The 13,831-nt window shown below is 50.2% G+C and overlaps 1 protein-coding gene across 1 annotated transcript in view; it reads right to left on the bottom strand.

Annotated features, from left to right (window-relative positions):
- The window catches only part of ZAN (zonadhesin), a 45,268-nt gene that overhangs the window by 13,501 nt on the left and 17,936 nt on the right, over positions 1 to 13,831 (bottom strand). Inside the window, 20 exon segments of the mRNA XM_006859819.1 lie at positions 2,848 to 3,143; positions 3,508 to 3,635; positions 3,828 to 3,989; positions 4,094 to 4,341; positions 4,747 to 4,891; positions 5,186 to 5,394; positions 5,732 to 5,908; positions 6,204 to 6,298; positions 6,639 to 6,750; positions 6,999 to 7,179; positions 7,393 to 7,640; positions 7,951 to 8,092; positions 8,283 to 8,485; positions 9,329 to 9,498; positions 9,598 to 9,705; positions 10,506 to 10,649; positions 11,277 to 11,422; positions 12,018 to 12,142; positions 12,522 to 12,638; positions 12,822 to 12,963. Coding sequence (XP_006859881.1) covers positions 2,848 to 3,143; positions 3,508 to 3,635; positions 3,828 to 3,989; positions 4,094 to 4,341; positions 4,747 to 4,891; positions 5,186 to 5,394; positions 5,732 to 5,908; positions 6,204 to 6,298; positions 6,639 to 6,750; positions 6,999 to 7,179; positions 7,393 to 7,640; positions 7,951 to 8,092; positions 8,283 to 8,485; positions 9,329 to 9,498; positions 9,598 to 9,705; positions 10,506 to 10,649; positions 11,277 to 11,422; positions 12,018 to 12,142; positions 12,522 to 12,638; positions 12,822 to 12,963 — 3,298 coding nt within the window.

Raw genomic sequence — 13,831 nt, 5'->3', positions numbered from 1 at the left:
GCGAATAATGTTGACAGGGAAATCAAATAGATTTCAAGAAAAATTTTTTTAATTTAAATAGATATAATTATAATCTTAAAACTAGACCAAGCCTTTCTCCTAGCCTTAGCCCAGTCCCTACCCCTAACATTAACCCTTGTCCTAACCCTAAACCTAACCTTCTAAAGTCCCAGGCCTTGCATAGACCTAGCATCCTTACTCCTACCCACCACCATAACTCCTCACTCCTACCCACCTCCCCCGCAAAATTCAATGAGCTCTCAAGCAACAGAAAGTCACAGCAGACCCTTAAATGCATATCGCTAAGTAAAGAAACCAGTTTGGAAAGGATTGTTGTTGTTGTTATTGTTAGGTGCCATTGAGTCATTTCCAAGTTAACCTACGCACAATAGAACAAAACACTGCCCAATCTGCACCATGCTCACAATTGTTGTTATGTTTGAGCCTGTTGTCACTGCCACTGTATCAAAACAGTGCTGGCCTTCCTCTTGTTCACTAATCCTCCTTTTCTCCAAGCATGATGTCCTTTCCCAGGGACTAGTGCCTCCTGATAATATGTCTAAAGTACAAGAGATGATGTCTCGCCATCCTGGCTTCTAAGGAGAAGTCTGACTGTACTTCTTCCAAGATACATTTGTTTGTTCTTCTAGCAGTCCATGGTACTTTCAATATTCTTTGCCAACACCATAATTCAAATGCACCGAGTCTTCTATGTTCTTCCTTATTCATTGTCCAACTTTCAGATGCATATGAAACTATTGAAAATACCATGTCTTGGGTCTGGTGCACCATAGTCTTCAAACTGACCTCTTGGCTCTGGACACTTTTAAGGAGCAGATTTGCCTAATGCAATATGTTGTTTGATTTCTTAACTGCTGCTTCCATGAGTGTTGATGGTGGACCCAAGCAAATTGAAGTCTTTGACAACTTCAATCTTTTCTCCATTTATCTCCATGTCATTTACTGGTTCCGTTGTGAGGATTTTTGTTTTCTTGACAGTGAGATGCAATCCATACTGAAGGCTGTAGTCTTTAATCTTCACCCATAAATATTATAAATCCTCTTTGCTTTCAACAAGCAAGTTGTTTTCTGCATATTGCTGGTTGTTAATGAGTCTTCCTCCAATCCTTATTCCACATTCTTCTTCATATAATCCAGCGTCTCAGATTATTCGCTCAGCATACAGATTGAATAAGTATGGAGAAAGGATACAACTCTGACACACATCTTTCCTGCTTTTAAACTATTCAGTTTCCCCTTGTTCTGCTCAAACGACTGCCTCTTGGTCTGTGTGTACAGGTTCCTGGAAAGGCTATATATTGTATCATTCCAGCTATGTGACATCTGGAAAAGGTAAAACTATAGAGAGAGTGAAAAGACCAGTGTTTGCCCGGAACAACAGGATGGTTAGGAGGAGCATTTTTAGAATAGTGGAAGTATTCTGAGTGATCCTATAGTGGTAGATTGTTGTTGTTAAGTACCGTGGAGTCGGTTCCGACTCACAGCGACCCTGTACAGGGTTTCCGAGGCTGTAAATCTTTACGGGAGCAGAAAGCCTCATCTTTCTCCCGCGGAACAGCTGGTAGTTTCGAACTGCTGACCTTGTGGTACACAGCCCGATTCAAAACCACTACGCTACCAGAGCTCCTTATAGTGGTAGATATATGGCATATATTTGTCACAGCCCAGAGAGTGATACAATACAAAGAGTGAACCCAGCAATAAATGATCAATTTCAGTTAATGCATCAATACTGGGTCATCAGTGATAACAAGTGTACCACACTAATGATGAATGTTAATAATAGAGAAAACCAGGGCAGAGAAATAGGAGATATAGGGATTCTTCATCTTCTGAGCAATTTTCCTATAAATCTAAACTGCTCTAGAAATTATAAAATGCAAAAGACTGTATCTAGTATGCTACCATTTATAAGAAAAAAGGATAAAAGTTTTAAATATCGATTTGTATGTGACAAGACCACTGGAGGAATACTCAGAGGCTGATAAGAATGGATAGTTTGGCAAGCTGGGAAGTGGCCAGATTGCCGTCAGGGTTAGGGAAGGGGTTTTCACAGTGAATGTAACCTTAATACCTTTTAAGGTTTTGAACCATGTGAATGTATTCCATACTAAAAACAAATTTATTAATTAGTTAAAAATTTTTAAAGATTAATAAAATTAGACGGTGGTGATAGTGCACAACCATACAGATATACCAGGGGGCTTCAAAAAGTTTATGGAAAATAAAACGAAAAGATCATGGAACTTAATAGAATTAAAATATAATGTATCATTTATGAAATTCTTCAAGCCCCTTGGAACTGAAAAACAACAACAAATTATCCCTGAGTTGTATACTTTCAAAAAGGCAAATATATTGGTATGTGAATTATAGCTCAAAAATTATTTTTACTAAGGAAAGAGATTCAGAAGGTGGTCTAAGGGTCTGCCTGGAGGGAAGAAGACAAAAGAACCTTCCAGGCATAGGAAGCAATGTGGATAAAGGCAGGGAGGTACGGGTAGGCCGTGGGGATGTTGGGTGCTGGTATGAACGTGAACTTCTGCTTGGACTCAAGCTTGCAGGTCAAGCATGGAGACAATCAAGTCATATGTCCTTGGGAAGGACAACAGCGCAGGCCAAGGAATCAATGAATCACACCATGGGGCAGTCCCGGAGGCAGGGCACAGGTGAAGAGGGGATCGTAAAGAGACCACAGTGAGGGACATATCAGGGCCAGAGGTAGGTCAGGAGCAACTGGAAAGGGGCCTAGGAGACGCACAGGAAGAGAGAGGATGTGGAGAAGTTCTGAGGTAACCACAGGAACATATTCGAGGTGATACTCACGACAGAAGCTATTGTTTCTCCAAAACGGGGGCCTGAGCCCCTGGGCCTGGCAGGCAACTCCAAAGGCTTGCAGAGCATCACAGATGGCTTGGTTTTCGCCTCTAAACTCACAGAGGTTGTACACACAACCGATCAGGAAGGGTTTGGGGATCACTTGGGTGGCACATTCAGACCAGCCAGAACCCTGGAAGGCTGCTTGGCATTGTAGCTGAGCTCTGACTAAATCATCTGATTTGCAGTTTATATTTGGGTTTTCTCGGTGTTCCAGCCGAATCTCTCGGTCATCCCGTTGGCAACTGAGAAGGGAAACGGTTAGCACAGGGACAGCCACCACCCCACCTATGAAAACAATTTGGGTCAAATACCCTGGGAGAACTACCAGACACTCCCAGCCCTGTTTCTCTTCACTGGGAAGCCTGTCTCTGCTCTGGCCAACCTCCCATTGTAGCTTCCACTTCCTCCCATGTTTCTAAGCAAAGAAAGGAAGACTTTCATGTTTCCCCAAATAGGATCCAGCAACCCTGAAACCCAGAAGACATCTTCCTTCAAATTACAGACATATAGGAATGTTCTGGCCTTCCTTTCTTAGGTATGCCAGACAGACTAGATTCCCAACTCTTGCTATAATGGAAAGCTATGAGAGTCTTAGGGGAAAATTACTTTGGGTCAGAGTCATTCTTATCTTTCCAACTGTTCCCAAATTCCATGTCATTCTGGGCTAATTCATCATTGGGCATCATTAGTTCATCCTCTTCCTCGCCATTGAAGTTTCCGCATATACCGCAGACCTTGGTGAACAGAGGGATTTTTCAGCACTGAGGGGGCACTGTAACTTTTTCTTTGCCACTCTAAATGGAAAGGACTCACTCCCAGTCTCCTTCCTCCTTTCTGGGGAGTGACCTCCGTAGTCTGGGGGGGGGGATGTCAAATTCCCCTCCTAGGCTACTTCCCCTTGAAAAGAGCCAGACTGTTGTCTTCACCTTTTGGTAATAGGCTCTAGGAATTTCGATCTCTAAGAGATGATTCCCATCAAACTTGACAAGCAGCCCGATGTAAGCACTGAGTACAGTATAGATGCCATTGGCAGTAATGGTGACCCGTCGGACCTGGTTCGCAGGAAGAGTGACCTGTTTGCCATTGATCTGTAGACGGAAGCTGGGTCTGTGACTCGGAAGGAGGACCAGAGGGGAGCCTTGCTCCCCAGAGCTCCTCTTCCCCACCCTGCCTGGTCACACGGCCAGCGCACCAGCACACGGTGGTCCCTTTGCAGGGTGATCTGGGCATCAAAGATAAAAATGTTGACTTGGTGGAGGTAGAAAGTTGGGGTCTGGCCACCCTGCTTCTCATTCTTGGCACTGATCTTGAAGAACGGCAGCTCCTTGGTGGGGTGGCACACTTGTACCAGCGTGTAAGTACAGGTTCCTCTGAAGGAATGGTAGCTGCCATCGAAGCTCACATAGTTGGGGTCACCTGAGACATGGCACACTCCCATACCTGTGAAGAGAGAGGAGGAGATGGCTGGGGGATGGGCGGGCTCTGAGATGAACAGGATCACTAGGGAGGCGGCTCTGAGGACCCCCTGACTTCATGAGAAGGATGGAGAGAGCCCAGGGAGTCTCAGAAGGGAAGGAAGACAAAGTTCAAGAAAAGAATCAAGGCTCAAGACCTAGGGGTGGATTCAGGTCTGGAGGTGGAGGGGGTGAGGCTGAGGCTGACTCTCAGGGAGAGAAGTGACAAGTAATCCTCAAGGGGGAGCCTCAAGGAGCACGTCTGAGCAATGGGAAGGTCACCCTCCCTTCCAGAAGCTCTTCAGTGAGTTAGGTACTACAGAGGACAGAAGAGGAGTATGTCTTGGTGATGATGGTGGGGTTCCTCAGCAATGCTCCTCAGTCTGCTGACCTGCAGCCCGGCAGCGGAGAAGCCCATCAAGAGGCCAGCACATCTGGGTGGGGCTGCAGCTCGTGTGGCTACAGGAGATATTGTTGTGGCTGGAACAGGTGCACAGCCTGGAGCAGGTGCCGTCTGCGTACCAGCGCTCCCCGACCTGGGGGACAGTGGGGTCAGCAGAACCAATAGCCACTTGGAAGCAGGAGGCAGACTGAGCCACACTCCCCAGGCCCTCTTGAGGCTCCCCTCACTTGGGGCTCTCCTCCACCTCACCCCCCCCCCCAAGTCTTTCCATCTCCAGACATGCTCCTCATTCTCCCCACACTGGCCTGCCTTATCCCTTCTCGGGCTCTAAATCCTGCTCTCTCGCCAGGCTCCCCCTGGCCCCAGACTATGAAGGTGAAAAGGAGGTGTGTGTATGGGGGGGTACTTGCAGCATCTGGTCTCTCACCGGGTGGTAGGAGCCCTGACTGTCAGTGCAGCCACACTGGCTGAGGGGTACACAGGAGGTCCCACTCAGAACATGTCCTTTCTGACACTCGCAGCCTTCAGCACAGGGCAGCATGGCCGGGCAGTCCCGAGGCATGTCTAGGCTGAGGCAGGTGACTGGGCAGGGGTTGGCACAGGGACTGTAGCTGCTGCCGGAAGGGCACTTCAGTGCTAAGAAGAGAGACAGCATCAGGAAGGCCTAAATGGCATCCCAGTTCCCTGGCCTTGGTTACAGGACTTCCCGGGAGTAGAAAGAGAGGAGAGGGAACAAAGGTGGCCCAGGGAAGCAGGCAGTAGCCCAATGGGGGGGAACTTTTGGAGATGACCAGATGGAGAAGGATCCATGGGCAAATAGAGGATGGTGGTCGGGGTTAGAAAAAGACTGCAGAGAGGAAAGGAAGGTCCCAGGTGGGCCCAGGGATCCAGGCTGCAAAGGGAAGAGCGGATGAGGCAGAATTTGGGAGACAGAACTCCTTTAGGCTTTGGTATAGGTGGTGGAGTCACTCACGGCAAAAGGAACTGTTTCGCCAGGCACAAGGCCGGCCAGCCTGGGCGCAGAGGGCCGCATAGGCCTGCAGGGAGCGGCATAAGGTCAGTTTGTCACCCTGGGTCCCACACTGCCCATACACACAACTGTTGAAGCTGGGGTGTGGAGACACCACCGTGTGGCACTGGGAAAAGGGCCCTGCAAGTGGAAACAACACAGATGTAAGAGAAGAGTGTGGACCAGGGAGAGGAAGAGACCCACACAACTTCTCTGGGGCTAGTTCAGCACCCATTTCAGCTGGTCTTTACTGAGGGCCTACCGCCTGTGACACACAGAAGGACTCATCAATCACAGTCCCCAACAAAGTGACTTCTGCCCATTCATCTTCTTCCTGTTCATGTCTCATGCCTCATACTCCTTCTAGGCGACCAGCCCCCCATCCTCTGTCTCCCATCTGGGGGAGGATAAAGGGGCAGGAGGAAGTGTGACTTACCATGAGGATTGGTTAAGATCTCACAGATCTTATTCCAGATGTCTGCCCCATCTTTCCCTGGGCAGCTGGGGGATTTGCCACCCGCAACAAAACAGCTGAATGAGGAGAGAAGAGAAGGACAGAAATCTAAGGTTGGAGAAACCTTCCAACAAACAGAGGCAAAACGGAGAGAAGAAGCCGGGAGTGGAGTGGGGGTAGGGCAAGAAACAAAATGGTATTCTCAAGTATAAAGACCAGAAAATGCAGCAGGAAAGGAAAAGGTTAGATCTGAGGATAGATTTCCCAAGCGGGTTCTCCAAAGAAACCAATTGTTTGGCGTGGAAGAAATCAACAGACATGTTCGTGGAAGGGTGCAATAACTTTTTGCCAGCTCCAATCTCGAGAGGTCAGGAGGAAGGCTGAGCACCCTCTCTGACTCCCCAGTTCCCTGCTCACCCAGGTTCAGAGGCAGAAGTTAACACCCAGGCCGCACCCAGCTGGACGGAGCTTTCTGCTGGCTTTTTGTCTGGTCGTAGATTGTCATCCAAGCTGTTGTTATTGAAGTTTCCTGAAGGAGGGAGGGAAACATCAGAACATCTGCCCATCCTGCTGGACAGAGCCTGGTACTGGTCTTCCTCACCCTTCCTGCAGCATGTGTGTGTTAGGTTAACCCATTCTCTTCATCTTCAGCCTCCCGTAAGACCCCAGACTCCTGCACAGTATCCACATCAGCCCCCAGTCTCTGAGCACTTAAGACACTTGATGTAGATATATAGGTCACTAGAATTAGGACCTGGCTTCTGCAAGGGGACTCACCACACAGCCCACAGAGCCGACCGGCCAAGGAGGAGGGCACGGTCACATCCACCAGGTGATTCCCATCATATCGAACCCGAAGCCCAAAGTCCGTTTGCACAAGGATAAAGGAGCCACTGAGCCCCACACTCATGCGGCCACCAGAAAGCCACAGAGGCAGGGCCACCCGGCGGTCATTCAACTGTGAAGCATGGAAAGCAAGGCCAGAGTGTCAGAAAGGAACTTGGGACGAGGACCACAACAAAGGTAAACGCATGAGCTCAGGAAGGAAGTGATGGGGTTTCACCACTGGAGGAGGAAGACCAGGAAAGAGGGGATTGGGTCTGCTGTGAGGACCCCCAAGCACTCTAAGGAGCAGAGAAGAGGTGCCTCTGGGAGGCGGGGAGGCACACACCATGACCTTGCGACCTTTGATCAGTGTGAGCCGGAGGTTGAAGACCTGCACGTGAACAGCCTTGACGTAGGAAAGCTCCATGTTCCCGCCTCGGTTCTCATTGGTACTGCTCACAATGAAGTAGCTCTCCCGGGACCCCATCCAGCAAGGCCGAGTCAGGATGTAGGTGCAGGTGCCCATGAAGTGGTGCAGGGCACCATCAAAAGTCAGGTAGTGGGGGTCACCTGAGACAGAGCAGGTGCCGGTACCTGGGGAGGGATTCAGAGACTCACTGTCCGTGAGGAACTTAAGAAAGCTCTGCCCCAGAGCTGCCATCTTGGGGAGTCCACAATGAGATACTACCCAAGGCATCATTCCTGTTTTTCTAAGATGAATGGTCTGCTTGGCTTGGAGATGACAAGCCTCACTATCTGGGTTCCTGAAGGCACTGCTCCAACTCTGAGGAGCAGATGATACCTTACTGCTCTGGGAAGGCTGTGCTAGGAAGGGCCCGTGTCCTAGCTCAAGGGCACATAGGCCCCCTTGGCCCCTATCACACCTTCCCCATTCCCTGCTCACCTTGGGCATGGCAGCCAAAGGTGCCATCCTGAAGAGTACAGACTTCCTGAGGCCCACACCTCCAGCGCACGCAGCGAATTTTGTTGTTGCCTTCACAGAAGCATCGCTGCTTACAGTCTGTTTTATACCAGCTCTCCCCTTCCTGAGGGAGGAGGGGAGGGGAAAGAGGTCATTCCTGGGCCTACTGCAACAGCCAAGGCCCACTCAGGTCACAGGCTGACTCTGAATCTTGCTAGGTGTTAAGGATTCAGTAAAGAACAAGATGGAGAAGGTGCCTGTCTTAAAAGAACTCACATCCTACCTGTTGTTTGGTGCCATTTTTGGCTGCTCACCTCTTTGTAGACCCCTACAGGTTGCTGGCACCCACACTTGTTTTTGGGGACACACTGGAGGCCGCTGAGGACAAATCCTGGATTACACTCACAGCCCTCCACACAGCGGTCTGGGCAGGACATGCCGGAGAATCCTGAATAGCAGGTATCAGGACATGATTTGGCACACAGGGAATACCTGCTGTTAGGTGGGCAGGTCAGAGCTGGTGGAAGGAAGGGGGAAGGACAGAGTGTGTTGAGACAGCCCACTGCTGCGGGTCCTCCCTGGCTGGGGGAGGAAGGAGCAGCCAGACCCTCACACTGTCCTTTGTCCCCTTATGTCATGCTCCCCAGTAGCTGTCATTTGCGGTTTCCTCTGTCCAGCAGGTCTCTTTCCACACACCTGTTTGTGACCACGTCTTAATAATTGGCTTTGCAATCAATGCTGTATAAGAGTCAACACACAGGTGGAGCCGGGGTTTAAAAAGTTCCCATATGGGACTGAGGCCCCAGTTTTATATACGTCTCTGTTCCCTAAAGGTGAGATAATGACTCTGGTTTATCCACCACCCCATCCTCAATCATAGGAATTTTCCACCTGCTTGGCTGTTCAGTCCTACACAGAGAGAAGGCTGAGGTCAGCTCCCGAGGCCTAGTAGGTCCTGCCACCAGGAACCTGACCAAGCTGTGTGGCCAAGAAGCCACCTCAGACCTCAGTGTGAGCAGACCAATCCAGAGTCTCACCATGCTGCTCTGGGGACCCAAACCCTAAGGAAATGGACCCATCCACAGCAAGTGTTGGGAGCAAGCAGAGAAACCTGTACAAGTTCACTTCACATGGCCTCTAGGAGCCCCGAAGGCTTCTGGAGGTTGTACAAGTGTCTTGGTGAATTTCTCCATGGTGTCCTGAAGTGAAAGCGAAGGGGTTCACCTGGGCAATCTCCAAGCTTGACCCAACACGCACGCACACGCACACATGCACGCACGCACACACGCTAAGACTCTGCTCGCGTCTGTGTCCGAGGGAACTGGTCTTGCAACCTCTCCTGTGTTCTTGACAAACTCACGGCAGAACTGAGGGTTTCTCCAAGGCTTCACCATGAGGCCAGCAGCCTGGCAGGCCTCCGTCAAGGCTGCCATCTGGGCACACAGCATCTGCTGCAGCCCCTGAAAGTTGCACATGTCAAACAAGCAGGTCTCATAGTAGAAAAAGGCCTTAAGATGTGGCAGGCAGGCCCTAAGGGAAGACGTAGAGTCAGTGGGAATGAGGGGCAGCCCCTCAGAAGATCCCAGGTCCCAGGCTGCCCTGCACAGCCCTTCCTGCCTCACTTCATACCCAAATGTTCCATTGGGGTCGATGAGCCGTCCACAGTACTCCGGCCCCAGCAGACTGTTATGCAAAGTGGAGTCACAAGATGGGGGACTTGCCTGGTTCTTTTGGCACCTAGAAGAGACCCACCCCAAATCCCCTAAGAACCAAGGTTTGCATCCAGCACTGGCCCCTCACCAGCTATCAATGAGGTGGCTTCCATCAACCCCTGCTGGAGAACATTTGACCACCAAACCCTACAGAAGGAAAAAAAGCTAGAGTCCTCAGAGACTAGGAAGTAGGATTCTGGGTTTCCCAGAAAGATTTAGACTTGAGTTAAATCAGTGGTAGAACCCCTGAGTCCACACCCAGCTGCTAACCAGGAAGTTGGAGGCTCGATTCACTCAGATGCACCTTGAAATGAAGGCTTGGAGATCTATCCCCCACCTACCCACCCGTCTGAAATCAGTGAGTGAAGACTCATGAACACAGCTCTACTCTGACACACATGGGATCAACATTATTTTCGAATCAACTCCATGGTAGCTGGTTGCTTTTGGTTTGTTTTGGTTTGGTTTTTAGAATCTGTGGTAGCATATTGGTAAGACGAGTCGGGCTGCTAATCTCACGGTCAGCAGTTTGAAACTACCAGCTGTTCCACAGGAGAAAGATGAGGCTTTCTGCTCCTGTAAAGATTTACAGCCTCGGAAACTGTGAGTGCAGGGTCACTATGAGTCGGAACTGACTCCATGGCACATAACCACCAGCATGGTGGGCATGAGAGGGGTGGTAATGAATTCCTGAGCTTGGCTGGGGGGCAGAACTGGGAGAACTATAAAAAGGGTGGGTGTTTGATTCTTAAAAGGGCAAAGGAACAAGAGGAAGAGGTGAGAGGGGTGTCCCCCTGGGCCACCCAGACAGAAGCCCTCACTCACTCTTTGTTCTCGTCCTCAGCTGTCTGCCAGCTGTTCCCCAGCTCCTCGTCATCCTGCGCTAGGCTGCCATCGGGCTTCTGGTTGTCATTGCTACTGTCACCATCATAGTTCCCACAGAAACCACAGAGTCGGCTGAAGTAGGTGCTACCATCCGGGGGAGGAGAGGTGTAGTGAGAAAAAGGGTCTAGTCTTTGAGGGTCCACCAACAAAGAACAGAGTGAGCTGGGGGAGCCAGGGAGCAGGATGAAAGCTTTGGAGCCTGCACAAGCATCCTGTGTCAGGTGCCCCGAAAACCTCTCCAAGACACGGTCACTATCTACCTCCCTGCTGCTCAAACCCCACCTTCCAGCCATCACAGGCCTCCTGCTGGCCCTCAAACAAGCTAGTCTCTTTTTCCATTTGACTTCACGGTTGTTGTAAAGGGTCCCCGTGCTTGGCCCTCTGGGAAGCAGCTCTTCCTTGAAGATTGGACCCTTCTGAACATCCATCAGTGCCTATCAGCAGCTCCTTCAAGCACATTTCCAGAGCATTGTGGCTACATCCTGGTATTATCACCCGGCCCTGAAATCATTTCCTCCTGCCTGCCCCGCCGAAAAGAGAGCACATCCCATCGGCCGCCCTCTCCCTGTGTTGAACTGGGAGGTTCATAAATGGCTGAACCTCCTCAGCAGGAGGAAGCAGAGGAGAAAGGGAAGGAACCGGGTGGGTCCTAGAAGGAAGAGGGGCAAGACAGGGAGAAGTGGCAGCTGCCTCGCTGGGTCACCCTCTCACCTGGTCACAGTCACATATAGCTGCTGGTCACCATCCCATCTCACCCGCAAGCCAAACGCTGTCTGCAACTCCACAAACCTCCCACTCTGGATCAAGAAGATGCCTTGAGAAGGCATGGCTGGGAGGGTGACTCGACGCCCCCCAATCTGGAAGGCAGGGAGAGGGAAGAGACACAGAAACAATGGGGTGTCAAGGAGAACCCTAAACAGATCCTCATGATTACAGCTGAGAGGCAACTGAACATCTCCCACTTCTTGTTGTGTGGAGTCGGTTCCGACTCACAGCGACCCTCTACAGGGTTTCTGAGGCTGTACATTTGTATTGGAGCAGAGAGCCTCATCTTTCTCCTGAAGAACAGCTGGTAGTTTCAAACTGCTGACCCTGAGATTAGCAGCCCAATTCATAGCCACTATGCTACCAGAGCTCCTTAGAGTGGTTTAAAACTCACAGAGGACTTTCACCATCGTTACTTTATTTTATTTAAGCTCATCCCTAAAAAAAGTTTGAGGAGTCCTGGTGTGGCACTGTAGTATCAGCAGTGGACTGCTAACCACAAGATCGGTGGTTCAAACCCATCAGCTGCTCCTCAGAAACCCTCTACAGGATTGCTATGAGTTGAAAAGACTTGATGGCACTTAACTAGAACCAGAAAGTTGGAGGGCTAGAAAAACTGGTAAGCACGAGGCCAGAGCAGCCAAGAGGCCCCGGCCCTGGGAGGGGCAGGTGGAGGATGGGACTCACCAGTGTGTGTCTGCCCTTGAGCAGGGTGATGGTGGTCTGGGGCAGGATCACATAGACTTTGCTCAAGCAGGTGACACCTTCCTGTCCTCGTTCCTCATTCTTTACTGCAACCCTGAAGTATGGGTCTGGGTAGGGAGAGAGATGAAGAAAGCCCAGGGGGTCAATGCAACAAGCATTTCGGGGTGCTTCCTCTGAGCCTGGCACTGAGGGAATGAGGGACCTGCTGCTCAATAGCGGAGCTTGATGTCTGCCCGGAAGCTGTCATTCGGGGACTGGGCCATCTGTACCTCTCTGATCTCTTGGACACTGGCCACCACAATACCAGACACATGGCACTTCCGCAACAAAAGTTGGAAGAGAAATAGATTCAACTGCATTCTCCCCTGCTGCTGGGGTGGACTTCCCAACCCTCACCTTCTAGAAGACCTTCATCCGTCTCTTTCCCAGGATCAGCTGTTCTGACCTCAGATGCTATGGCCTATGGCAGGCATCTCCCAGGCCTACCTGTTGAGTTGCTACAAGGATGGGTCATGATGTAGGTGCATTTGCCCATGAAGCTAAAGTGCCTCCCGTCAAAGGTGAGAAAATGAGGGTCTCCATAGGCCAAGCAGGTGGCAGTGCCTGCCAAGAGGAGAGAGGGGGACACACGGGGTTCACTCTATCAGCCCACCTCTCTCTCTCTCTCTCTTTCTCTCTCTCACAAACACACCCTCACCAGATCCCCGGGTCAAGGGAAGAGTTAGGACCTGGTGTTGCACCCCTGACAGGCTGGAAGGCAGGGACAGCAGGTGGGGAGGACCTCACCGTAGGGGCGGCATCCATACTGGCCGTTCTGCAGCTGACACACTTTGTGTGTTCCACACCGAGAGGTCTTGCACTCCAGTCCACTGTCGGGTGTGCAGCGGCAATGCTCTGTGCAGTTAGGGCTGAACCACTCCGCTCCAGGCTAGGAACAAGGAGCCTGAGTCACTCACCATAGCTCTTGGGACCCTTCCCCCTTCTTCTCTACCTGTGTCAGGAGCGATGCTACTCTCCCCAAGCACAGACCTCATATACTCTTCCCACCATCTGTCCACTAGACCCTTTTCCCACCACGGGACTTTAACACATGCAGAATACTCTTCCCTCTCCTCTTTCTAAATCCTCCCTTCACAACCAGGAGAGCTCACTCAAGGTGCACTTTCTTAATAAAACTTCCCAGACCTCCTTAACTAGGTTGTCCTAGCTCCGGCACCCTTCCTTCAGAGAACTCAGCATAGCTGCCCTTGGATGTTTACATTGGAGACTGTTTGAGTGTAGGCAACCCTGTACAAGGGGCCATGTCTGTCTCTGCCCATCATATTGGCCCTGGCCTGTAGCACAGGGTCTAGTAGAGTGCGCTCATTCAACAAATATTTGTTGAACGAAAGACCAGGCCAATACCCAACGTGTCCCTCAATCTGAGAGTCTCACAAAAGTACTCGTGATAACCTCAGTGCCAGGAGAACAGATGTTTGCTAAATTTTGTAAAATGCACAAATGAGGAAAGAGATGGCTGATATGGATGGTTGTGGTAACTGAATCTACCCATAATGCTTACATAGAAAGAACCAGGAAACGGATTCAAGTGGAATTGGGGCAGGAAGTGGCCTCAGAAAAGAGAAGCAACTCTGAATACCCAGAACTGGAGAAGAGGCATTGCATACTAATTAATGCTTAATTAATAGGTTGTATATGATACTTATCACAAGTAATAATAATTAACATGTATAAATAAGGGGTATGTGTCAGTATCTAATTTCATCCTAACAACAATCTTGTTGTTGTTAAGTGCC

Source organism: Chrysochloris asiatica, unplaced genomic scaffold, assembly GCF_000296735.1.
Source record: "Chrysochloris asiatica unplaced genomic scaffold, ChrAsi1.0 scaffold00034, whole genome shotgun sequence".
Classification (NCBI taxonomy): domain Eukaryota; kingdom Metazoa; phylum Chordata; class Mammalia; order Afrosoricida; family Chrysochloridae; genus Chrysochloris; species Chrysochloris asiatica.
Note: the sequence above shows the minus strand (reverse complement) of the source record. Positions and strands in the feature narration are given on the sequence as shown.